The following is a 27,954-nucleotide window of genomic DNA, read 5'->3' as shown; positions in this document are numbered from 1 at the left end:
CATGTAAACAAAAAAATTCAGATTTAAACACACTTTGTAATGTGACAACGTCAGTGCAATGTCACAATTTGGGTAATTTAGTTTTAGATGTTTACATTACAGGGAAGGTAAAGAAGTAAACAGAGAAGAACATCGTTTTAGGTAACTTGTGGGGACACACACTTGCAGACACAGCATATAAAAATATATTACCATATTTTCCCGTAGATCTTCATTTTGGGTCATCTGAATAATTGTCTGGAAGAGTCTAGGATGATGCTGTATTAGAATTTCACAAGTCTCTCCATAGCCACCCTGTAAGACAGGATTTTTAAAGCAAACAAATATTATAAAACAATTTTAAAAACAAAGCACAATATACTTAAACTTATAGTCAGGCAGTCTATCCTCACGAATCAATATTAAAGAGCAAAAGCAAAAAAGACTCAGGTCATAATTTTGAACTGAAGACTTTCAAGTTAAATAAAAAAAGTCAGCTTTAAGTGTTGAGCGGACTTTTTGTTAATATAGATAAATCAATGCTCATGTATTAAGCGACTACTTTGAGAAGAGAAAGTGAGAAAATGTCCTCTCCAAGAAACTACCATAATTTTATATTCCAGCAGCCATTTCAACTGATAATTTAAGAATACAAAACAAAATTTATACACAAAGCATAGGAGAATTTGCTCCTGTATTGACATTTGTTGGTCATTAGTATTATCGCTGGTTGCTCTCCAAAAACTCATCTCCCAAAACAGAGCGTTAAGATGCCTTAGCTAAAGATGCCTAAATCACAAGCTTATGGTAAACAATTTTTTGATCCAACTGATGCTGGCAAAAGAACAGTCCAATAAATGACATAAAACAAGTTAAAATATACAGGACAAGAAAAATCAAAGCATCATGACTACATAGGTACCCGAGATGTCAGGTTTGGAAACGAACTTCCCAAAAGTTTAAGTTCTGAGTTGTATCACATCTCTTATTCTGTTTCAGGAAATCCACAATAGATGACTTTTTGATTTCCCTACCAATCAAAAGCACTTATGCTTCACTTAAATTTAAAAAAATTAGATTAACAACACTGGTCTTTATAACCCTCATTTTCCTTAACTGCTTCACATCAACACATAATCCTCAAGGTCCCGCATCACAAATAATTAAAAACAAACACACACAGCTCACCAGCCAGGATTCTTAAAAAAAGGCAGTAAATAGTACTTTAGAAATCAGACAAAACAGTGCCCCCAAAACTGAGCAGTTGCACAACAACACAGCCCAAGTTGCTGTCAGCCCACAGAGGACTGTACTTCAGCTATCCGGTAATGTCCAATATGCTGCTGTGATGAAGAAAATGTACAAAATAAGAGGCGACACATATTAGAGGAATCCCCAGTTTGCTTTCTTTTCATGACTCACTCAGCCGAGAATACACAATCCCAGTAGTTTAGCTGGCTATTGGAAGGGTCTAAAAAGAAGTTTCAGTCCTGCAATCTGGTTTCTTACATGGGAGTGAGGAGCTTGAGAACAGAAGAGGAGAGAGAAGAATGATAAATGGAGGGTTTACTGTATAACGGACTAATGGGGGGGGGGAGAATGTTCGTTACTCCCGAAAGTCCATTAAATGCGAGGGTTTACTGCTCACATCCCCCAGCCCCAATCCTCCCCACCACAAAAAAACCCCAAAAATAAAGTAAAACAACAAAAACACAAAAAAATACCCTACCACTCACCAAAGCCACCACTGGAGGAGCCCCTGGACCCTGCCCTGGCTGAGATCCTGCTGTATACCTGAGACTCTGCCACTACACATGGCTGGAAGCACCCACTGCAAATGGCTAATGGCACCTTGTTGCACACAGCTGCAGCTACCTCACTGCGCATGGAGGCGCCCACCACGTGCCACCAGAGGGGCCACGTTGTGGCCTGCAGGAGCTGCTGCCAGAGCCGCCATGCGCTCCTCCCACCAGGGTGCAGTCTATGGCAGCGATAAGTCTCCCCCTTTTTTTTGGTGGTGGGTGGAAGATTTAAGATTTTACAAACCCCAGTGGACTCTGGGAACAACGGACATCCTTTCCTGTTGTTCCCAAAGTCTGCTAAATCAGGGTCCATAAAAATTGAAGGTTTACTGTATTCAGAATAAAATGCACCGGAGCAGCAGCAACCACTCCCCTTTCAAAAATTAAGGGTTTGAGCTGCCAAAGCAGAACTATTAATACTGAGCAAGAGAAACCAGTAGCAGTAATGAAATCCAAGGCATCCTTCAGTCTGCGTAGACTATGGATCGCGCCCTTCCTAACTCCATTTAAAATCGTCAAGTAAGGAAATAGAGTTTTGACAACCACATAGGAAATGCACTTGCTAAGGATGTCCTAGCGTGATATTTAAAAGCATATAAAATGTAAGAGTTCTAAAAAGAATTGGAAAGGTTCACAGGCAATAGGTCCAGTAATGGCTATTAGTTAAGATGGTCAGGGATGTACCCCTGCATATCCCTAGGCCTCAGACAGACAGCTAGTGGGACTGGATGACAAGGAGAACACCTGTTTTTTGCATTCCCTCTGAAGTATCTGGCATTGCCCAGTGTACAAGATAGAATACCAAACCAGATGGACCATAGGCATTCTTTAAAAAGCATCTTAAAGCCTCTAGACAGTTTATACAGTGCTGTCCTAGAGACAGCAACATCCTCCATACTCTTTCCTACCTCTGGGATATTAGTGTATGATTTACTCACTTAAGTTACACTATGTAAATTCCACCTACTGTGGTGGAAACAAATCAGCTATTGTTTAATTTTCCTAATCAATGTCAAAACTTTCCGCTTACAGATAATCTTACATATGTTTAATGGTATAACATAAGCTCTCCCAATCTGATCTTATGTTTCATCAACTGTCAGTAGTCAGTCAGTAGGCATCCTTCAGTCTGCATAGACTATGGATCGCACCCTTTAAAGTTTCAATTGAGGACTTCATTTACCGCATCTATTCTGACTATGAAGACCCACACAAGAGTGACAGTCCTTGCTGCATCTCTTGCAGACGTGGTGGGTGTCTGGCAAGTCCTTATTCTGTTTTCTGTGCGCTCGCTTCTCCTCTGCTAGCTGTCTGATCCTCATCTCGCCCTTCTGAAGGCCCTTGTGTAACCCCTGCCTCCATCTGCTGCGGTTGTCTGCTAGTTCTTCCCAGTTGTCCAGCTCGATGTCTACCTCTCTGAGGTCTCTTGCAGACATCTTTGTAGCGCAGCTGGGGGTGTCCGGGAGGTCTTTTGCCAGAGGCTACCTCACCATACAGGATGTCTTTTGGAATCCTTCCACCACTCATCCTGTGGACATGGCCAAGCCAGCGGAGTCGCCGCTGCCTGAGGAGGGTGTGCATGGTTGGGATTCCAGCTTGCTCGAGGACGGCGGTGTTGGTCACTCTGTCCTTCCATGATATTCCAAGGATGCGCCTCAGGCAGCGCAAGAGGAAGACGTTCAGCCTCTTTTCCTGGCGGGCATACAGGGTCCAAGTCTCGCTGCCATAAAGGAGGGTGCTGAGGATGCAGGCTCTATAGACTTGCATTTTGGTGTGAGTGTACAGCTTGTTGTTATTCCACACTCTCTTGCTGAGTCTGGACAGAGTTGTGGCTGCTTTTCTGATCCTCCTATTTAGCTCAGTGTCCAACGACAGGGTGTCAGTGATGGTGGACCCGAGGTAAACGAACTCGTGGACGACCTCTAACATATAGTTGTCAATGCTGATTGATGGGGATTCAGCAACATCCTGACCGAGTACGTTTGTCTTCTTTAGGCTGATGGTAAGCCCGAAGTCCTTGCACGCTTTGGAGGACTGATCCAGTAGTTTTTGAAGCTGGTCTTCTGTGAGAGACACTACAGCAGCGTTGTCTGCGAACAGCATGTCTCTGATGAGGACTTCCCGCACCTTAGACTTAGCTTTCAGCCGTGCAAGATTAAAGAGTTTCCCATCAGATCTTGTGTGCAGCAAGATGCCCTCTGTTGAAGATCCAAAGGCATGCTTCAGGAGGAGTGCGAAGAAGATCCCAAGCAATGTCGGAGCAAGCACGCATCCTTGTTTGACGCCACTCCCGATTCCGAAAGCATCCGATAACGCGCCGTCATATTGGATGGTTCCTCTCATGTCTTCGTGGAACGACTGGATCATCTTGAGTAACCGTGGAGGACAGCCTATCTTGTGGAGCAGTTTGAACAGACCATCCCTGCTGACCAAGTCAAAGGCCTTGGTCAGGTCGATGAAGGCTATGTAGAGTGGCTTCCTCTGCTCCCTGCACTTCTCCTGCAGCTGCCTTAGAGAGAAGACCATGTCAACGGTAGACCTCTCTGCGTGGAATCCGCACTGCGATTCGGGGTACACCCTCTCAGCAATCTTCTGGAGTCTGCCAAGGATGACGCGAGCGAACAGTTTACCAGTGACGTTTAGGAGGAAGATTCCACAGTAGTTGTTGCAGTCGCTTCTGTCTCCTTTGTTCTTATACAACGTTACAATGTTAGCATCTGGCATATCCTGTGGAACCTCACCCTCTTTCCAGCACAGGCACAGTAGCTCATGTAGGGTTACAACACGGCCTTGTCAGTGTTTGGAAGAAGAGCTAGAAACACGAACAACTGGTTCAAAGCTAACTCTGATGAGATGATTCCAGTCATTGAAAAGAAGCACGCTGCACTCCTGGAGTACAAACGCTCACCGAGCCAGAGTACCCAGCAAGCACTTAGAGAGGCCAGAAGAACAGTACAGCAGACAGCCAGGCGCTGTGCCAACAACCACTGGCTCCAGCTATGCAGCAGCATCCAGACCTGTGCCGACTTTGGTAATCTCAGAGGAATGTACGAGGGTATGAGGAAGGCATTAGGACCCACCCAGAACAAGATGGCACCTCTGAAATCCAAATCTGGTGAAGTCATTGCTGACAAAGCCAAACAGATGGAGCGCTGGGTTGAGCACTACTCCGAGCTGTACTCACGCGAGAATGTTGTGGTTGATGCAGCCCTCGATGCCGTTGAGCTCCTACCAGTAATGGACGAACTGGATCAAGAACTGACTGTGGATGAACTGAAGAGAGCCATCGACAGCATTGCAGCAGGAAAGGCCCCTGGTCAGGATGGTATACCACCAGAGATAATCAAATGTGACGCGACACACTCCTGGGACCCCTACATGAGCTTCATCAACTAAAAGACACATTACAGGTTAAACCTTTAAAGGATTCCAGAAGCATGATTAACAGAATTGCTGCCTAATACTTGTAGCTATTTGTCAACTGTAGATGATGAGATATAAATCTGCACAGTCTCCAGAAGATAGAGGCAACAAGAGACCTTGCCTAGCTTTGAAGATGACTCAGAAATAGTATATCTAACCTTCTGAATCTTGAACCTTTGTCTTGTCAAACAAAATAGACTGGTCACTGGAGTTACTGGATACTCACTACTGTACATACAACCTTACAGGGCTACTGACAAAACTTGCATGGCAGCTGGAAATAAAATCTAAACATAAAAAAACAAAGTCATAACATCCTCATTCTTTTTAAAATAGAGAGACATGGATGTAAAGATCGCAATACCTTTGAAAAACAGAACTCAGTAGCAAAATCTACTGAGTAGCAAAATATTTGAAGTAATAAGTCAGCAAAATATTTGAAGTAATAAGTTACTCTTACGCAGGCCTTTGGCTCTTAGCTGTTTCAGCAGTTCACACATGAACACCTGAGAGAAACATGTTATTTCAAGATGATGTAATTAATGGTCTGAATAAATGTGGCCTTTAAGAAGAAAGTAACTGAATACCTGCCAGTTTACTTCTTTTAGACCCTGATCTTGTGAACAGCTAGAAGCATCAGTCTTCTGTATGCCTACCTAGTAAGGTAAAGCTCAGTTGATCTAGATTGTATGTTCTTGCTACAATCTAATTTTTGGAAGAATAAAATGGTTAGGTGAATTAATACACAAAAACAGCATGTGTGCTATTTTGAACTCATCCAAGCAATCAAACCAGAAGACCAAGGTGGAGCTGCTTCCCAGAAATTCCTCAAAAGAGATTTCTGACATCTAGAAACAAAGCGCTTTGCATGGTAAATAGTCTCAGAGGGGTAGGTGTGTTAGTCTGTAGCTTCACAAAACAAAGCAAGCAGTCTGGAAGCAGTCTTGTACAAGTGCTACAAGACTGTCTGCTTTATCTAGATACAAAGCAAAAGTTCTCTAAACACAAGAAACAAAAAGGAGAAAAAAATCATTCTAATCAACTGTATGCAAAAGTTATTAATGTAAAGCAAATTTGTACCTGTACACAGAGGTCCAGTGGTGAAACTCCATTTTTGTCTGGTAAGTATTTGGCTCCTCTCAACAAAAGGATTTGTGCGGTGTCCCTTTGACCATGGCTACATTAAACACAGAAAGTTTACAAAAAATATTTAGCCCATGAATAAATTGTCTACATTAAATAGCTAATTAACAACACAACAGGTGTTTCTTCCAAACTTTGATTCCTAAACCACAAAATATTCTAGATGAAATCCATGAAGTTACATTACAAGAACCCACAAGCAGAAACACAGCATGAACAGGACCTCTTTTCTGGCTCCTCTGACATATGCGTAAATGGCTATTCTCCAACCTATTACAAAGATATACTACAAGTGCCAGCCTGGATGGGAGCTTTCTGCTATCCATGCAGGAACACTGTGACCAGAAGTAACCTTTAAATCCATTCGATGATTCCCAAGTTTACTACCACGCACAAGGAAAAATATAGGCATTTTTAATGCTACTTTTACATCGGAAGAGTTCTTAGAGAAAATAAAATATTTTTATTATTTCAAGATGCCTAGGAAGCATTAATCTAATAAATCTGAATCACTTAAATAATTGGTCTTTTACCAACCATGTTCTTACAACCAACTGTAAGGATAAAAAAATTGAAGTTCTGTTATTAAAAAACTCATGTCAAATACAGCAAAATTAAAACAAAAAGCAGTCAAGTAGCACTTTAACGACTAGCAAAATAGTTTATTAGGTGAGCTTTCGTGGGACAGACCCACTTCTTCAGACCATAGGCAGACCAGAACAGACTCAATATTTAAGACACAGAGAACCAAAAACAGTAAGCAAGGAGGACAAATCAGAAAAAGATAATCAAGGTGAGCAAATCAGAGAGTGGAGGGGTGGGGGGGGGAGGTCAAGAATTAGATTGAGCCAAGTATGCAGACGAGCCCCTATAGTGACTCACCTTGATTATCTTCTTCTGATTTGTCCTCCTTGCTTACTGTTTTTGGTTCTCTGTGTCTTAAATATTGAGTCTGTTCTGGTCTGCCTATGGTCTGAAGAAGTGGGTCTGTCCCACGAAAGCTCACCTAATAAACTATTTTGCTAGTCTTTAGAGTGCTACTTGACTGCTTTTTGTTTTGATAGTGTATAAACTAGCACAGCTTCCTCTCTGTTACTATACCGCAAAGTTAAATATACCATTTTTATATTAGTAAAATTTGAAAGGTAAAATAGACCAACTCTGGCATCTAATACATCATCCTTCCAGTACAATAATATGGTGAATGTGGCTTTTTTGTAGTAAATTGTTAGTGCTTTGTCTAGTCTATACAAAAATATTTATAGTGACGGGCTTTACTATTCCCCTTGGTAAAATATTTCAGTCTAATACATCTCTCTATCAAAGCTTTGGGTCAAGGACACAATTTATGTAATGCACAATCAAACTTTTTATTTATGCAGACAACAAATGACCCATTAAATTACCCATGACCAAAAAGTGGTAATTATGCCATATGGCTGCACTTAGAAAAGTTAATTTTCCAAGTAAATGTTAAAGAAGGAAAATTTAGAATCAAATGCATCTATAGTCACCACAACACTATAAGAGTATGGTGTGAACTGAAGCCAGCTTTTACAAGTGCATGCTTTTTACGCATATACAGGTTGAATCTCCCTGATCCACCATAGTCAGGACCTGACAGGTCCTGGGCAAGAGAATTTGCCACATGAGCAGAGGTTAACAGCTTATGCTGCAGACAGACCCAACCTCCCGCCTCCGTCCCTCCCCGCCACTGCCCCAAGTACTCTGGCGCCTGCCCAGGCATTCCAGAGCTACCACAGGGCTCCAGCCCTCAGGCCCCTGCTCTCCTACAGGGTAGGCAGAGGACTCCAGCTCCTGGCTAAGCTGCCAGCTAGCACTACAGCCCCAACTCTAGGTGTGGATGCTGGTCCAGACCTAGTACAATGGCTTCAACAGGAAGTACTGTCCTTCTGGTGTAACTATCATTTGCAAAGGGTAACGGATTACTAGATTGGCCACTATTCAATACCTCATCATCCTAAAATCCTGTATGAGCGCCTCCACTACTACTCCAGACACAGATGCTCTAGGCTGCGCTCCAATTCCCTAAGCCTAGATTTGGTCAGCACTTAAGTATCGCCTACACAGCCCAAGTAACCTTGCTGAAGTGTGTAACATGAGCTTCATTTTGAAAATAATGGGTCTTCACCCCATATACTCAAACACAGAAAATTTAGCAATCTTATAGGAGATGTACACAGTATGCAATTGGAATATACAAGTAGCATTTTGGGGTTCTCTCCTTGATTTTACCTCAATCAGTAAGTTTCTTAACTAAGGATTTTTATTTCTAGAACTCACCATTTTAACCACACCATACTCCTTTTCTGAAAGGCTTAAAAACATCTCTAATCTGGAGATTCTTCTAATACTAATAACAATCCCTAAACTGAGTGCCAAGAGGCATGCAATCAGCCAGCCACTATTTATTCTCCCCTTACACTGTCCACAACAGCCAAGAGCCAGCATGTCTGACCTAAGGCAGACCACGTCTCCCACAATATAGCTCTCAGCAGACCATTATGTCAGTCCACTTCTCACTTTGTCTACAGTTAAAATGTAATCACAGGTGAACCATTTAACCTGTACCCAAAGCACAGTATTATAGAACTGTACATGTCCTAACAAATAGCTGAAGGGGTCCAATTAAAAAAGCAGCTATTAGAAATACAGTAAAATTAAAACCATATAGAAAATAAAATTTCACTGCAATATTAAGTCTTCAGAACAAGGCTGTGTATTTTAGGACAGATTAGTTTAGACAGCTTATGAACTAAACAACATGAAAGCTGCATCTACACGTGCACGCTACTTCGAAGTAGCGGCACCAACTTCGAAATAGCGCCCGTCGCGTCTACACGCGCACGCTACTTCGAAGTAGCTGCACCAACTTCGAAATAGCGCCCGTTGCGTCTACACGCGTCGGGCGCTATTTCGAAGTTAACTTCGACGTTAGGCGGCGAGACGTCGAAGTCGCTAACCTCATGAGGAGATAGGAATAGCGCCCTACTTCGACGTTCAACGTCGAAGTAGGGACCGTGTAGACGATCTGCGTCCCGCAACGTCGAAATTGCTGGGTCCTCCATGGCGGCCATCAGCTGGGGGGTTGAGAGATGCTCTCTCTCCAGCCCCTGCGGGGCTCTATGGTCACCGTGGGCAGCAGCCCTTAGCCCAGGGCTTCTGGCTGCTTCTGCGGCAGCTGGGGATCTATGCTGCAGGCACAGGGTCTGCAACCAGTTGTCAGCTCTGTGTATCTTGTGTTGTTTAGTGCAACTGTGTCTGGGAGGGGCCCTTTAAGGGAGCGGCTGGCTGTTGAGTCCGCCCTGTGACCCTGTCTGCAGCTGTGCCTGGCATCCCTATTTCAATGTGTGCTACTTTGACGTGTAGACGTTCCCTCGCTGCGCCTATTTCGATGTTGGGCTGAGCAACGTCGAAGTTGAACATCGACGTTGCTGGCCCTGGAGGACGTGTAGACGTTATTCATCGAAATAGACTATTTCGATGTCGCAACATCGAAATAAGTTATTTCGATGTTGGCTGGATGTGTAGACGTAGCCGAAGTGAACAACAGTGCATGACTGACCATATTATAAGTTAATACCCACTACAGCAATGGTGCCAAACCATTTCTATTTTAATTCATCTTTTTCACATACTCAGTTTCCAACCCCCCTCAAAGATTTTCTTTAAAACATACTATTTTAAAAACAGATCAAAATAAAAATTAGTCTGATGCCAACATCTCATTCTTGCCATTGAAGCACCTTCCTGGAAGACTAGTAACTTTGATCCCCCCCAGCCCCTAAAGGGTTTAAGATTTGTATATCAATTAGATTTACCTGTACGTAGCTCGGATCAACTCAGTTTTTGGAAAACAAAATGAGATTGTACAAGTTTCATTTAAATCAGGGATTCCCAACCTCTGGGTTGGGACCCAAACATGGGTCTCCATTGGATCTTCTAAGAGACGCCAGCTAGGTGGTTCTGAGCCACACGTGACTCTTTAAGGAGCCATCTTCTGCTCCCGCCAGTGTCGCCATTCACTCCTCCGGCTCCCAATCTCTGCCCAGCTGCTCTGAAATGGAACTCCATTTAATTGGTTTAACAGCTGGCAGGAGGGATCCGATCATTAAACCAATTCAATGGAGTCCCATTTCAGCATGGCAGGGCATGGAACTGCCCACGCTGGGGGAGGTGGGTGGGGCACACTGAGGAGGCAGCGGCCACCTAGAAGCAGCAGGGGGCAGCAGCAGTGCTCGTGTGAGGGCATTTTGCGGCTGCGAGGGGTTTAAGTTTGGGGGGCAAATCAAAATTTATAAAAAAAATTTCCCAGGGAGAACCTCCACCCACCGCCACCCTCAGTTTTGAATTGCCTTGGGTCACAAAGTCTTACTGAATTGTCAAAATAGGTCACCGCCTCACAAAGGTTGGGAACTGCTGATTTAAATCAATGATCTGGGGTGGTGCTATGGCTAATGGGAAGAAGGACTACACCAACCCTCTCTCACTGCAGTAGCTTAAAGCCAGGTGAGAAGTGTTGCCCCATAGCTACTGAAGGTCCAGCGGGCACAGCCAAAGGAGGTGTGCGTGTCCAAATAGTCTATCCCCATCTTACCCTGACAGAGCGAGGAATGCAGCACACAGTGCACTTTCCCCTCAGTCCCTGATAAAGGGGAACAGCCAGCTATAATCCCATATGAATAGAGAATTAGAAGAGTTTTAGCCACTCCTCACTCCCCCAGAAAGGTGCCTGAAAGGTAGAAGGCTCAGACCTGGGGCAGGCCAGGGAAGGTGGGGATAGGAAGGGAGACAACCCCAGCCAGACCCTTTCACCTGCCTGGTGATTCTGTCTTTTTTGTATGGTTTTAGAAGAAGCAATCCTATTCCAGACACATCCCATTTTCTTGATAATCAAAACTTTTACCTTGCTTTAAAGTTATGGTAAAGGGAAGCTGTATACTGAATTTAGTGGTCCTAGCTCTTACCATTTATAAGGAGCTCTTGAACAGACACACACAGAGACTCTCTCAAATACATAGTAGAAGATATATTTTATACCTAAAATATTGAGCCAGCAAAGCCAGTTAAATACTGGTTATTTGAACAGTTTCTTGTTTTTAAATCTAAAATTATGACTCATCAGTTTATTAGGGAATACCCTGGTATGTGCAAAGAAAGGTTTGGCCTGCAATACTGACAGACATGTTACGTACATGTCCATTTCTAAAACTGCAGACAAAACACTCAGAACTTACCATACCACATTCCAGAAAGAGACAGGGTTAAGACTAAATATATTCTTAGTTTTCATATTTTGCAAATTGCTTTCTTTGCTATGCATTGAATTAAGGTAGCTTTGTGTATTTAAAAACTAAAATGTTACATTTTATACAGTATGTTTGACTTACAAATATCATACCTGCAAGCAAAATAGAGTGGAGTTGCTCCTGACACGTTTGGCCTGTTAATATCTGCACCACTGTCTAGCAAACACTGCACTGTCTTTTGGGAACAGAAGAAAAAAAAAAAAGTATTGTCAGAACTAGAAAGAAATTTAAAAAACTATTACTTGGCTCAAAACTGTTTAGTTTTATGTATCTCAAAAACAAAATGCCTAAACACTAGGAAGATTACTGTGACAGTTACACCTAGAAAGGTATCACACACTCTAGCCTCTATCTGAAGGACTTGACTTTTTAATAAAAAATCCTTTCATTGAACTTCAGCCATTCAGTAAGGCAACTGAAATCAGATTGCCCCAAAACAGTTTACACTGAAGTTAAAATGTTTAATCAGTCAATTAAGGTTTAAAATAATGTAGTTTTGAAAAATATACTGAGACTATGTTAAATAAAACCAAACTGTAAAGTATGACAGTGCTAAGGTACCTAAACAACATTACTACCCTTTGCACATCAGGTTAATGTGTCTTCAATTATCAGTCGGATGACTAGCTGATGTCTTGAAACTTGTAACCTTTGATACAGCATGCTTTCTGAAGCCCTTCCTGGTGGTTCATGGAGTGACTTTTTGACAGTGCTGAAGACTGGAAAACTGAGTTGGGGAAAATAATCCCAAGACCATTTCTCACTCAAGGTGGTCTTCGTCACTGGAGAATATGATTACTTACTGTTCCATATGATCATAATTTTTTTTTAAAAAAAAGTCCAAAAATGCACACATTTATTCTGCGTATATATGCTTAATCCTAACACTAAAAAAAAAAAAATCATCAAGGCAGAGTACAAATACTTAACTGCATATGATTCAAGTAATTAAGTTGCCATACACACTTATGTCTGCCATTCTGACAAACAGGGCTCAAAATTTATGTATTGCTCTTCTGTTATTCTACACTCTTAACCCTAATGCAAAATTATACTGAGTAATGTCCAAAAAAAATACATAAAACTAAACATCACAGCAATATTTACAATCAACTATGCAATATTAAATCAACTGCATGAACATCTGCAAGGTGTATTAAGTTATTTAAACACTCAAAGTAGACTATAAGATCATCCCCACCCTCTCAAGAATAAACCGTTTATTCCTATGTGAGCGCAAGCAATTAAGAATTACTAAGATAGGTAAGTGAATAGTTCTACCATTTAACCTTTATACAAGTGTCTGACTAGCCAATGTTTAGAGAATTTAAGAGACAAGTATTACCAAGGTTTTAAACAATTACAGTCAGTTCAAATGACTTATGAACTTACTGTCTTATGACCATTCTGGCAAGCCACGTGAAGTGCTGTCTGTCCCATTGCATCCTCAACATCGACATTATTGACATGCTGTACAAGATCATGAAGTAGTTCTGTTCGCCCATTGACAGCAAGCCAGTGAATCTAAAAAAATAATTCTTAGTAGTCAATACATGCATAGTTTACAAATCACAAGTTTTTAAAACTTAATGCTCTGTGGCCAAGTTCTTCATAAATAGGTTTCTAGAAATAGACTTCTAGATGCAAATTTAGGCAATTACATCTGTGCCTGAATTCAATGAAGCTCCTTTTGATCAGGAGTAGATTGCAATAATGTGTTCAAAAAAAGAATTCTAAAACACTGTACCTGCTGATGAAAGTAACAGGCAGACTGCCTAAATATCTTGCTGTCAAGACCTACACCCAGAGGGCTATGAGTTTAAATTTAGACCTCTGACACTCAGGAGGTGCACAAGAAGATTAGGATTGCTGCTAGCTAAAACAATCAGGAGTGTATGAAGGAGAAGAAATTTGTCTTGGTATCAGAAGTCTGCATTCACTGTTCAGGCCAATAAAACTAGCTTTTGGAAATATATCATATGGTTCTAGAAATTGACTCTTTAATTTCAAGTCAAATCTGTTTACTACAGTACCAGCTACATGGAAATAAATGGAAAAAGTTAAATCCTATATGAATAAGAAAAATTATGTTAGCTGGACACTCAGAAGGAAGGTAGAAAAAGGGGCTATGAGCATATAAAGTTGAATTTGTTTAAGTTTATTTTAATTTCAGATTTCACTATTTCAGAAATAATTTGATCAATTTTGTCATTGGTAAATTAACAGTTTCACAATGCTTTACAATTCCATATTAACAAAGACTCCTCCCGTTTTAATGACTGCAGAGTTAATCAAACACATAGGCTACGTCTACACTAGCCCCTTCCTTTTGGAAGGAACATAGTAATGAGCAAGTTGGGAAGATGCTAATGACGCTCTCCTATAAATATGCAGCACCTCATTAGCATAATGGCAGCCACGCATGATTTGAAAGTGCCACTTTCAAATCATGTGCCACCCATGTAGATGGGGACCTTTCGAAAGGACCCCCCAGACTTCAAAAACCCCTTCTTCCTAAAACCAAACAGGAAGAAGGGGCTTTCAAAGTCCAGGGGGTCCTTTCGAAAGGCCCCTGTATACAAGGGTGGCACACGATTAGAAAGCAGCACTTTCGAACCATGTGCAACTGCCATCATGCTAATGAGCCACTGCACATTCATGGCACCATCTCATTAGCATCTTCCCAACTCGCTCATTACCATACCCCTTCCAAAAGGAAGGGGCTAACGTAGATGCGGCCATAGTGGGCTCAACAGGCATTTATTTAAAGTTAGCATATCACTAATTTAATTTCAAGAGAAGCACTTCAGTAACTTAACTAAAATGGATGGCACTTACTGCTGTCAGACCTTCATTATTACAAATGTTGACATCTGCGCTATATTCTAAGAGCTTGCTCATGCATTTCTTCTGTCTGTAAAGGAAAGAACACATTAAATTCCAATCAGGAAAACAGAAAGAAGCTCGACAGAAAGCAAATATCTTCCCCATGTCCATACTGCAGCTGATGCATGCAACAAAGGTCTTCTTCACGGCAGTACACCATTAACTGTTATTTGAATAAAAGCAAACAGTCACCAACATCATAGAAGACTCATGTACCCAAGAATTGTAAGAGTAAAGGAGAATAGTGGGTTATATAGCCAGGTACCTAAGTTACAAATATCACAATACTTAAGTGTACCATTTTAACACATTGTTCAAAATATGATTGTGTACTATATGTTAGTGACAGCAACTCAAATCTTCCAATGGAAGTAAAAAAAAAAAAAAAAAAAAGGCAAAATTCTTATGGCTATACCTGTTATTGTACTGATTGACCCATAACAGTCTTCCTAAATATTCCTACACATTTTACCAGTATAGCCAAATATTCCCAAATAGCATACACAGAGTACATATATTATTGGTACTGTCCCCAAATTTTGTTTTGAGAGAGGAAACAGATGAAGGACGATTTAGTGATCAGAATAAGGAGACACAGGATAAATTGCGCACACACACCCCTCCATTTCCCAGGGCAAGCAAACTAGTTCTGCATATGTTAGCAAAGCACGCAACACCACATCTCCAAACCCAAGTTGGGCAAGGAGGGATGCTGCTGAAGGCACGTGCATTCTACTTACTACAACTTAACCCCCTCCCACCAAGTAAAAGCAATCATTTATTAGTATTATGGCAGAGGAAATATATAGGTAGCAAGTGCATTACAGATCAGTCATCAAACTGTTTTTTAAAGCGTCCCTTATTGCTGCAGCCCGAGCATGGCTACTGGTGGATGGCTACGAAGGAGGCTGCAAGTAAGCCCTGCCTATGGCCTCTGCTTTGGAATTCCAGACTGATGGGAAAGTCTCCTGCCTGGCTTCACATATGTTGCGCAAAATAGCATACATTGTAACAACGGCGGGGACATTAGCTTCAGAAATGTCTAAACCTATCAATAAACATCTGAACCTCACTTTTAAACGTCCCAAGGCGTATTCCACCACCATTCTGCACCTGCTCAGTCTGTGATTAAAAGTTTTCCTTGCTGGGACCAGGGCTCCTGTGTAGGGTTTCATCAGGCAAGGAAGCAGGCAGTAGGCAGGGTCGCCCAATAGAATAATGGGCATCTCCACGTCACCAGTCTTGATTTTCCAATCAGGGAAAAAAAGGTCTCATCCAGGAGCTTTCAGTACAGTCACGAATTTCGGAATATACATGTGTCGTGAACCCTCCCTGCCCAGCCAATAATGATGTTGGTAAAATGATCTTTGATCTACCAATCCCTACATTACCATGAAGAAGTACTCTTTTTGATTTATATACTCTGAGACCAGGTGGGCCAGGCCATGATGGGGATGTGCGTGCCAATTATTGCCCCACCACAGTTAGGAAAGCCCTAGGCAGCAAAGCCATCCACTATGGCCTGTACATCTCCTAAAGTCACAGTCTTCCTGAGAAGATGCCGATATATTACATGGGCCACCTCCATCACCATGGACCCCACTGTAGATCTGCCCACCCAGAACTGATTTGCTTCTGACCGGTAGCTGTCAAGCATTGCAAACTTCCACAGTGCAATTGCCGCTCACTTCAGAGCTGTTAAATCCAGCCTCATTTTTGTGTTGCTGCACTTCAGAGCAGATGCCAACATATCACAAAGTTCCATAAAGGTGGACTTGAGTATGCAAAAGTTCTGCACCGCTGCTGGTTGCCCCAGGACTCCAAAACGACATGGTCCCACTAGTGCGTGCTGGTCTCACGAGTCCAAAACTGCCGCTCCACTGTTAGCAAAGCATTCAGGGCAGCCAGCAGCCCTCAGTTCTTGGACGGCAGTTGGGAGATTTCCTCTTTCAAACCTTCCTCGTCATTATCAGCAGCAGCACCACCACCATTAGGATAGCCAAGCATCGCTGAGCTTTGGAATTGAAGGACAAAGTGCGCCACAGACGCAGTGGTTGCTGAAATGATCTGTGCTCTGAGTTGGAACATTCTGTGGATCCATGCTTGCAGCAGGAAATGGCACGATCTCCAGTTCTTTCTTCATGCTGTTAGTGATGTAATGAATTCTGGGATTCAAACAAGAAATACCACACAAGCAACCGGGGCTAAGGCCAGTGGGATAGGTAACCTAATGCAGTGCTCACGCTGTCGAACTTGCACGGGGCCATAGGGATGCAGCGATCTGACACGGAAAAAAGATGGGTCGAATTTCAAGAAGCTTTGTGGACATTTTATTCGAATTCACAATATCGAGGTTAAATATTAAAATTTATTAAATATCAAATTTATCTTGTAGTATATATGCAGCCTAAGGTATCTATCCAAACAGGAGAATTATCCAATAAACCTGTCCTAAGAACACCAAATCCGTGCTTTGGTGCTTTAATGTAGTAACTTTGTTTATTGCCACGTGCTGTAATACGTACAATTACAGTATTGCAACAAGTTATGAGTAGTAGCCACTATATGAAATTTCTCCTACTATCAAACTGGTGATTAGCAAAAAATGCTTAAATGGTCAGAAATTGATCTTTATTGCTTGAGTCTATTTACAAAGATCAATATTCTAAGATTAATAAATGAACTACAAACCTATAGTAAACATTTTGTGGTTTTATTTATACTTTCCAAAATGCAAGCTACACACTTTAACCTATATGCAAATCAAATTTATAGAACATGCTTAAAACAGGCCTGTTAAGCAACATCAGCATGCTGTCAAAGGGTACTAACATTGTCTTACCCATTTCTCGCTGCCAAATGAAGAGGAGTACATCCTGAAATATCCTGGTAGTTAGGATTTGCTCCCTTTTTTAACAGCAGAACTAGACACTCGACAGATCCACAGCTTGGAAGTAGGTATGAAAAAAGAGGAAATGGTAAAAAATTCAGTGACAATAAACTTTACAGTAAATTACTGGTGCAAGTAAACAGAAGATCTTACTTCTGTGGGACTGCGCACATGACCACCCCACATAACATGACATGCCCTGCCCCAAGCTTTTCCTGATGCCTCATAACATGACATGCCCTACCCCCAGCAGGTAGCCTTTCTAGTATACCATACCATATAAAAATAAGCTTACCGGCCCACTTGCGCTACTGCTATAGCAAGGACCTTTAAGAATCATGTTTTACTCTGATTTGTATTATCACTAACTTCTAGAAGTTGAAATCGCCACAAAAATTGACTTTCATGTTACTCATTTTTTTCCAACTTGAAAACTTATGATACTTAAAGATTCTCCACCGGAGAACTGGTTATACAATATTGGGTTAACATTACGGAGAAAGAGTTATTAAACTCAGTTTAATGGTCTCACGACCAAGCCACCATAGCAGGTACAAGGACCTCAGTAATGTATGATCTGCCCATCGCTGGAATTATGTTTATTTTTCCCTTTACCAGCACTGGGCTGGCCAAACCTCTAATACACTTTAGTTACAATATTACTTATTTTAAAATAATAAAATAGTAAAAAGGTTTAGTTTTTAAAAAAGTAGGTACTCAAAATGTAAGCACAGCAAAAAGAAAATAATCAGAGCCTAACATTAGTTTGACTACATTACTGCTCTCTTTATTTTATGTTTGCAACCTAATTGGTCATTGTATCAAGACTATGACGCATTACTATAACTTGCATGAAGAAAGTTTTTAATGGGATTGGGAATGGATAATTGGTTAACTGTCTGATTTACATTATGTCTTGGTCATAAGGAACATAAAAAAACTTAAAAATTAGTTGTATACTTAACGTTTATTGTTACTGTTAGATTCTGAGCTTAGTTCCTCTGTTATACAACTATGCAATATTTCCATCACAAGTAGAGCAGAGTTTACTTGGAAGAATTAACGTAAGCAGGAACAGGTTGAAGAGGTAAGTAAAGCTGTTATGACTCACCATATGCAAAATAATTAGATTGCTTTTTCAGTGTATAGAATTTAAAGCAGAACAAACAATCTTTTAAATTGATTCCTAAGGTAACTTGTTTAGGGACCAGTTAGGGATTTTTTTTTTTTTTTTTTTTTTTTTTTTATTATTAAAGAAAAGGGTTTATAGAAACAGTTAATGCTTTTCCTCTTAACACAAATGTGCACTATGAAGTTTTCCAGTTTAATGCTCTAGTCTTCTGTGGTAACAATCCTTTAATTTCATGTCTCAGCCTACTCAACGTACTAAAACTTACTTTGCTGCAATATGAAGCAAGCTTCTCTTCACACGTCCAAATGCATAATTTACATCAAACTTCGAATTGGACAGTAACTCTGAAACAGACCTTAAATAGATAAATCTGTGAGTTGGGAAACAAAGTCTAAAGACAGTTTTATCCAACAGCAGATCGGCATCACAATATACATGTTATCTGCATGACTGAATACTTTATCTGTTTTATAAACATCTGAGTATATCATTTTTCCCCATACAGCCTGTAAGCAAAGCAGGGTTCCACAAACCTGTTAAAAAACCTAAATACTAGCCTGCTATACCCTTGTTCTGCCTCTGAAGTTCAAACTGACAACAAATATGCCATATTCTGCAGTTATTTTCAATTCACGCTAATGTGAACTAGGACAAGGTGTTCAAGACATTTCTTTACTGTAAAAAGCATTATAGTGATTTTGCCTTGCGCAGTTATAAGTTTTATACCTATACTTTGCTCCACCTACACTCTCCCTCGCCCCCATCCAGCCACCCATTCCCCTCCAGTCACCGCAGACAGGGACTGCTCTTTCTGGGCTAGAGAAACCACCTGCCAGGGGGTGGGAAAGAGAAGAAGAGTGCTGCTCCAGCCCCTACTGGTTAACCATAACTGGTCACCCTCATCCATTTACGATGAGATTGAATGACTAAGCATGAACACCCCTAGCTTGTAGTAGACTGAAGGCTACAAAATTGAAACTCTAGCTTATGTGTCAGCATAAATATATTGTGGAGAAGTGCCAACACCCGTGCTGATAATAGATCAACAAACCACAGTTGCTCTTACTTGCCTACAAAACTCAACAGGGTGGACAAATAACAGCACAGTAACAGGCATTTCCAAGACTGAGTCAAACAGATTTTGCAGGTACTTAAAGCATATACATGGTCATAAAATATATAAGAATGGCTATCCCATCTTCCAGCAATGGTCAATAGCTGGTACCCAGGACAGAATGAACAGATTAGGTAACCATCAAGTGATCCATCCCATCACCCCATCTTAATTTGCAGGTCTGGACCTTCAGTGGGCTGGACCTCATCTATGCAAGATAACTCTCTCTGGATAGATCTATACTACAAACTTGGACTGACAAAGCTACACCAATGTAGAGGTGTCCCTGTAGTGCTTCTGGAGAACACCTAAGCTGAACACACAACTGCAAGAGACAATATCTATGTCAACAGGAAAATCTCCTCCCATCAGAACACTGCTGTCTGCACACAGGTTTATGGTCAACACAACCATGTTGCTCATGGTTACAAAAAAATCCATACCACTGAGCAACACAGTTATACTAAAGAAAGTGTATAGACTAGACCTGGCCTTTGTGACCCTAGATGGCCGCTCAGCAGCAGAAACCCTGGAACCAACACTACTTTTTAAAAAAACACTGCTCTACTAAACTGCTGCTTTCTATGCACTTAAAAATAATTAGTTTTAGACTACTATGATAGAGGTTTATGTTACTGCCATTTAGACAGATGTTACACAGACTAATGGATTACACCCTTACAAATAAGGTAATTTATAAAGTAGTAATTTATGCGCAAACCCGTAGGAGAAAACACTCACCTGTGCTGATCAGCCATAACCATTGGCATTAGTGTGTAAACAGCAGTTTCATTATCTGTGTAGAAATTAGATGAATCAGTTACTATAAAATCTTACGTGTATGTTTATCCAGTTATTGTCTGTTTTTTAGACATGACTGTAATTGACTGGACCACTTGCTCTATGACAGATCTACATATAGGTATGACAAACTATTGAACAATTCCTAAAGAAAAAGCCATTACTGTTTATACGGAAAATGTGTCAAGATTATTTTATGATGTACTGATTTTACTGTAGGTGAAAGCAAACTGTTTTCTATATAAAAATGTACTGCCAATTTTTAGGGGGTTAATGTTTTGTCTATCCTTTTATCCTTCAGATTGCTGCTAAATTCTCAACTTTCACAATAGAGAGAAAATTCAGTAAATTTAAATATGAAGGATGTCTTAATTTAGAAAACAGACACTCTAGTTAAATCTGCACAGCCTCTCATCAACACCTTTGTAAAGTGCTAGTACTTCTATATTAGGACATTCACATTTAACTATGTTCGCTAACCAATATACCACAGTTAAACCACTAAAAATTGTACACAGACATGGTCTTAGAAAGGGTGTTTTAGGGCTTGTTTTGCGGTTTACTTCGGAAAGCTAGCTTTTTAGAGGAATTTGAATAAATAGAACTTTGTTTGGAGAGAACCCCAAAATGCTAATTGTATATTCCAATTGCAAACTGTGTACATCTCCTATAAGACTGCTAAATTTTCTGTGTTCAAGAGTATATGAGGTGAAGTATATGGGGTGTTTACTAACAGCAGGTTTAGTACAAATCACAGAACTTTTATTTACTTAGCTAAACTGTAACTTGAGATTTCTACTTTAGCTGCCTGAATTACCTTGCAGCACCTAAAATGAAGGTATGCAGAAAAAACTCAGAAAGGGGTTTCAAATCACCAAAATTATAACTTGTTTAATTTAATGCAGTGTGGTGGTGGCATCAGAAGCATTTTAGACAGAACAGTACAGGTTGAATCTGTCTAATCCAGCATTCTCTCATCGAGCAACATCCATAATCCAGCATGATTTTATTTAGCCAGAATCCACTTATCATGGGTGTGGCCAAGCTCCCTATGGTCCCATACAGTTGGTTTACAGCCACTAGGCCTAGCTCTGTGTTCTCTGCTGTTATTTAGAAGATATTTCGGGGTAAATTAAAGCTAAGAGCCCAGTAAGCAGTGGAAATTTTGCTAATCCTGCCAGACAATACTGTGCTCTATTTGTCCAGAAAACTCTCTCATCGAGCACCAGTCCGGTCCCCAGAGTGCCAGATTAGAGAGGATCAACCTGTTGTCACTTTCACAGGTAAGTCTTCAAACCATTAATTTCCATCTAGCTAAATGGAAAAATCCAGTAATGGTGGCCGCAATTAAAAGGTGATGTAACAAATATTGCATGATTTCCAGTTAAGCTAGGAGTCGTCACAGGTTAGCTGACGAACCCCAAAAGCATGTACAGGGATGGTGCAATGAGACAGAACTGCATCATTTCTGATATTGCACATTACTTCCAGTGGGGAATAACCCAGCAAAATCCCACAGCAATCCATTGTAGCCACAGGAATGCACGGGGCTTCCAAACAAGAAGTAGCTAGGGGTCACCCACAGGTCATCTTGAAAAATCTCAGAGATACACTGTAGCCCATAGGGACAAATGGGATTTCTGAGAAGGAGAAGGGTCAGAGGAGGAGCTACTAGTCACATGTAAGTACATGTGACTGTGCTTGACTTGGCACAAAGCCAGTGGGAAAATAAACTGAACACTAACTGACTGAGCCTGGCAGACTAAATCATATATAAAGGTGACAGCCCGCAGGATGAACCCTGTATGGGATAAGGAACCTTGGAAAGAGAAGAAACTGAAGACATCTGTAAAATCAGGTTATGGAAGAGCAGTAGCAGCACCAGCAGATGCCCCTTAACAGCAAGCAGGCGGCAAAAGCATATAACTTCTGCCTCAGCAGCAGCTGCACCACCATAAGAGTTCTATGGTCACCACAGCAACAGCTTTCATGACTACTACAGCTAACAGCACTTTTACTCCAGCAACAACTACTTAGCAAGCATCTCTCTCACCTGAGGAGCTGCTTTGCCTCCTAACACCACAGGCAACAGCATCAGCAGGTAACTAAATACCTGCCAGAGTACAATGACATTAGCTGATCTCAGAGGGAATTTAAGTTTGTAAATTTCATCTTCTTTTTCACCCTTCTATTCCTTAAATATATGGGTTTTGCTTGTGAATAAAGCTGGATGCCTGTGATTTGACTGAAATTTTATCCTAGCCATCTAACAACACACTGGATGTTTAGTATTAAATGATTGTTTAATATTACATTATTATTTTACAAAGAGGTGGAAAAGTACCCAAAAGTTACTTGAGCAAAAGTGCAGCTGCCTTTTTGTTTTTGGGGGTGGGGGGTACTTAAGTACAAGTTATTGGTGTCCCTCTGGAAAACTACTTAAATAAAAAGTACACACACCCCTCACATCTAGACTGTAATCAAGTACCCAAAAATGAAAGCTTCACTTTTACTCAAGTAACTCTTAGGGCTTGTCTACACTACCACCCTCCTTTGAAGGGAGGATGGTAGTTAGGGTGTTGGGAGTTTACTAATGAACCACTGCGCTGCATACCCAGCACTTTATTAAGCAAATTCCCCCCCGCAGCAACGAAGTTTTAAACTTCGAAGTACCGGCTCATGTCTCGCCACGGCTCACCTGCCGGTACTTCAACGTTTAAAACTTCGAAGTTGCTGCGGGGGGCAATTTGCTTAATGAAGTGCTGGGTATGCAGCGCAGTGGTTCATTAGTAAACTCCCAACACCCTAATTACCATCCTTCCCTTCAAAGGAGGGTGGTAGTGTAGACACAGCCTTAGGGTACTTTTTTCACCTCTGATTTATAAATATTAAAATACTGTTATAAAGAGATACATATAATGTTAATCTGTTGCTTTTATTTCCCATGTTGTTCAATTATTTCATTGGTTTTGTTTGCCATGTCACTGTTCTAATTATTACTGCATTGGATCACCTTTTGCCACTATTTCTTTTAACCTTCATTGCTTTATTTTATAAATATTTGTCTCTACTCTCTTCTTGCAACCACACACTTCTAAATAAATGTTACTTTTATTTTTAAAGATTACTGCTTGCTTGTCCATTCTTGATCAGGAGAATTGTATCCTTGGCCTTTCCAGGGAAAGTCAGCTGGCTGAAGCTTTAACAGGCGATTCCTTTAGGATGGCCACAACCCCAATTAGATAAACAAAAAGCAGTGTTTTTAAACATCATCACTGGCATAGCATAATCAAATCAAACCTTCGGGCAGCAGAAATGACGAAACTTATAATGCAACTCTTTCTTGTTCATGAAACCTTGTCACTCAACCTGTAGGCAGTGCCACACATACTCAAAGAGTATATATATTTTACATTCTATTTAGTCCTGCACAACTAAGAGTGAATGAGCTGGATTCTCTTCCATTTTGCATATTAACAAAAGAACTTGTTTACATCTGAAGATCGTGCAGATGTACTAGTATCACCAAGGGCATAATTTTCCCTTAAGCACCATTATTACTAGTGATGATGCTAGAACCAAAAGAACATAATTTGACTCAAAGCCCAAGCTGAGTATGCAGGGCTGTTGGTTACAAAAACACAAAACACACCACTGATTGACTAGTATAGTGTGAATATTTTATAACAAAATTAAGCAATGAACAAAGCCCCATAAAGTCTGCTTTTTAAATTAAGGACGATATGTCAGAGTAAAAGGGCACATAAAGTTTTGCACTAAAACAGTGCTTAAAGAAACATTTGCCTCAGCATTATTATGAGTGGAAGTCTTTTCCCTGAAGGGGAGCGAGGGGGACAAAGCCAGTAGATTTTATTTTGCAGAAGCTTTCATTTAAAAAATGAATTTCTAGCCATTACAGATCACAGCAACCTTCCATGTGTGAACAGATAGTATCTTCCCAAATCTGCAGACATATAACACTCATGCCCTTATATAGATTTCCAAAAAAGCTGCAGAATGAAAATAAGAACTTATCTACACACACTTCACATCAGTTTAATTTAACCTGCCTTAAATCAAAGCTAGTTTTGCACCTGAACTCTTACCTTAGTTTAAAACCAAAGAAGAGCTCTATGTAACCTCAAAATCATGCCTCTCTCATCAACAGAAGTTTATCCAAGAAAAATTACCTCACTCACCTTTTCTAATATTCTCGAAAAACAGCTATGAAAACTTCCCATAGATCTCTTCCAAGTGTACCTGTGTATTGTCCACACAAAACTACACAGATTTAACTGAATCAGTATATAGCAGACCCCTGAGATACGCACAACTGAAGTTGTGTATATCTCAGATTAATGTGATTCTGAGTGACCAGGAGCTGGTGCCAGCCACTCCAGGAGTGGTGAAAGTGATCAGCAGTGCTTTACTGGTCAGTTTCCTGGTTTCTGTCAGGGATGGCAGCCAACAGAGCTGCCACTCCTGACAGGTTTCCCCACTCCTGTCAAGGGTGGCAGCTGCTCCTGTCAGTGGGAGAGGCCAAGAATCAGGCTCTCAGCTGCCACCACTCACAGGAGCTGTGAAACTGAGGGGTGCAGCTGTCCTGGTCAGTTTCATGGCTCTGCAAGCTGAGGGGAGGAGGGAGTCAGGCTGCCCCTTGGTCTCCACCTCCTCTCCCAGGAAACTGACCAGGGGTGCCAACCTCATCAGTTTCACGGGAAATCTGACTGACACAGGGGTTGCGAGAACATGACTCCCCTGTACGTCAGGGATCTACTCCAACCCAAGATGTGATTTTATGTCATTTTCCTGTTTAGGACAAGCTCAAAAGGATTGTTCAGCTTTTACTAGTGCGGGTCTGAAGCCAAAAGTCAACTCCTTTCCCTAAATTTTAAGTATCTGCTGTTACAGTAGTAACTAAAACAAGAGAGAAATAACAAAGCAGCCAGGAGCCTTAAGGCTGGCCAAGGAAGGGAAAAAAAAAAAAGCAGAGGGCGAAGAAAAAGTTTTCTTCTTTCAGTAGCTCAACTACTCCGGTGCCTACAATGCAAACACTCCCCATACACCTGCTGTAATAAATCCACCCCTTGCAAGGTGTTAGCTGGATCAACAGAAGCATATTTGGTCCACTTAATGGTGTCAGGGCTTAAACTCAGCTGGCTGCATCTTTTTTCACGCCCTGGAGCGAGGTAACTAAATGAAACTACGTTTCAGGCGCAGGCCGGGTTTGACACCACCAGTGACCTGCCGGGGCCCCAAAGCAGCCTGGCGGGAACACGGAGAACTGCCCCAGCTCGCCATCCCGGGCAGCGCCAGCTCGCCAAGCGGCCGGCAGAGGCCAGCGGCCCCGCCTCCACAGCCGGCGGCGCGCCAGCAGCCAGCCCCCAGCAAGCCGAGCTTCGGGCTGGGCAACGCCCGCCGGCGCCTCCGGCCAGGCGCCGATGGGGGGTGAGCTTGAGATCGCGGTGCCCGTGAGCGGGGCAGGCCCCGCGGGCCGGGAGCTACGGGCAGCTCCCGCGGGGGGCAACACAGCCCGGGGCTTCGACCCTACCTTCGGGCAGCTCCACGGTGCGGGCGCGGCGCAGGGACCTGGTGAGCCGGTTGAGCTGCTCCATGGCTCTCTCCATCCTCGGGGGCCCCGCTCCGCCCACGGCCGCAGACCCTCAGCCCATCCCGGCGGCAGTTGCAGCCAGAGCGGACCCCGCAGCCTTCTGCGCAGGCTCACAGCCGCGAGCCCAGAGGGCCAGGGCGCATGCGCACGCTCCTCATAGGGGCGGCGCGAGATGGAAGCGGGCTCGGCCTCGTGGGCGTGAACTCGTGCGCTTGGAAGGGGCGGGGGCAGCTGCGGGCGCTGCTGAGGAGGGAGCCGACGCCCTGGAAAGGGAGCGATGGCTTCAGCCCGGCGCTTGGCACCTGTCCCCATTATAATCTGAAGTCCGCACGCCCTTTCCTACGGTCAGAGGATGCTCCCGGGACCTTCTCTTCTCTCAGCTACTTCATTTTGGCTTCCTGATCGTGCCCAAAACAACGGTTAGGCCGTGTCTCGCCTTGCGTTCCTCTTTCTAAAGAGGCATGTAAATCAGGGAAAATGCAAATGAGGTGCAGATTTGCATATCTGGCACCTCATTTGCATATTATCCTTTTGAAAGAAGAAAAGCAATGCCGATATGGCTCTTTGGAAAGTAAACCCCATCTTCCAAAGATCCCTTCTTCCTGAAACAAAATAGGCAGAAGGGTTCTTTCTTTCCAAGACTATGCAAATGAGGTGCCAGATATGTAAATCTACACCTCATTTGCATTTTCACTTTCCTCTATTTGCATTCCTCTTTTGAAAGATGAATGCAAGTGTAGACACAGCCTTCCGTCGCATGTATATTAGCAAGTGCTTTCAAACGATTTTTCAAAGGATGGGGGCAATTTCAAAAGAGCGGATGGAGTGTCTACACACAAAAAGCATTATTTTGAAAGTAAATCGAAAGAATGTGACGTGCTTTTCGAAATAACACTTCCTGTTTCAGGAAGAGCGGACCCATTCAAAAGCTTCTTTCAAAAGAAAACATATGGGCTGTGGCCACACTGGGCACTAATTTCGAAAGGAGGGGTGATTTCAAATCAAGCAGGAGAGCGACTACACACAAATGGTCATTTCAAAATAAACTTTGAAATCAAAAGGCATTCAATTTGAAAGCACTGTTCCCTTCCCATCTCAGGAACAGTGCCTCAATTTGACGTCAATTTCGAAATGAAATCTGTAGCAGCTGTCCTGGCTGCCATTTCAAAATCACAAGTCCTACATGGTGCTGGCCCCGCCCTGGAGCACAGAGACGCCCTACTCTACAGCTGTCAACTCCGGCTGCCTGAAAGCTGCAGGGACACAGAAACACTGTGCAGGAAGCTGAGAGTGTGTTGGCAGCATGTGCTCCCCACAAAACACTCTCAAGCACTCACCAGAACACCAGAAAAGCAGATGGCCAGAGCCATGGCCAGCAGGCAGGAGCCCCAAGTATCCCAAGTCACTGGGAGGCAGGACTCCCAGGATCCTGGGAAGTCACTGAAGAGGAGGGGCACCCTGTGGCTGGAAGCCCAGGTGAGGGACCTGCTGGCCATCTGGGGGGATGAGGACATCCTACATAAGATGGAGGGGCAGTAGCAGAAAGCAGTTGCTTTCACCCAGCTGGCTGACACCCTGGCCGCAAGGGGCCATCCGTCACCCCCAGCCCCCATCCAGGGGTGCTTAAAAGTAAAAGAGTTGCACCAGGGGTATGCAAAGGCTGGGGACTCAGCCAGGCAGTCAGGAGCAGCGCCTGCCACCTGCCTGTACTGCCAGCCTGGGACCAGGTGTTGGGGTACCTGAACAACCTGATCCAGGCCGTCGCCACTCACCTGTCCTGGCCGCCTGCTCCATGGATGTCCTCTGCCCCCATTGCAAATAGTTGGAGGCTTGTCTGGTTGTG

The 27,954-nt window shown here is 42.4% G+C and overlaps 1 protein-coding gene across 5 annotated transcripts in view; it reads right to left on the bottom strand.

Annotated features, from left to right (window-relative positions):
* Window positions 1–26,206, bottom strand: part of HACE1 (HECT domain and ankyrin repeat containing E3 ubiquitin protein ligase 1) — a 124,844-nt gene extending 98,638 nt beyond the window's left edge. For 4 of the 5 annotated variants that reach the window (XM_074990820.1, XM_074990817.1, XM_074990819.1 and 1 more), the window contains exons 1-9: window positions 26,052–26,206; window positions 20,441–20,495; window positions 18,851–18,940; window positions 17,406–17,510; window positions 14,516–14,591; window positions 13,070–13,201; window positions 11,770–11,852; window positions 6,285–6,381; window positions 193–294 (exon numbers count right to left, since the gene is read on the bottom strand). In XM_074990820.1, the coding sequence (XP_074846921.1) occupies window positions 193–294; window positions 6,285–6,381; window positions 11,770–11,852; window positions 13,070–13,201; window positions 14,516–14,591; window positions 17,406–17,510; window positions 18,851–18,940; window positions 20,441–20,495; window positions 26,052–26,127 (816 nt within the window). In that variant the 5' untranslated portion in view covers window positions 26,128–26,206. The remainder of the gene's footprint in view (window positions 1–192; window positions 295–6,284; window positions 6,382–11,769; window positions 11,853–13,069; window positions 13,202–14,515; window positions 14,592–17,405; window positions 17,511–18,850; window positions 18,941–20,440; window positions 20,496–26,051) is intronic. The other variant, XM_074990821.1, reaches the window with a different exon arrangement.
* Window positions 26,207–27,954: the final 1,748 nt, after the last annotated feature.

This window comes from Carettochelys insculpta, chromosome 3 (assembly GCF_033958435.1).
Source record: "Carettochelys insculpta isolate YL-2023 chromosome 3, ASM3395843v1, whole genome shotgun sequence".
Classification (NCBI taxonomy): Eukaryota; Metazoa; Chordata; order Testudines; family Carettochelyidae; genus Carettochelys; species Carettochelys insculpta.
Note: the sequence above shows the minus strand (reverse complement) of the source record. Positions and strands in the feature narration are given on the sequence as shown.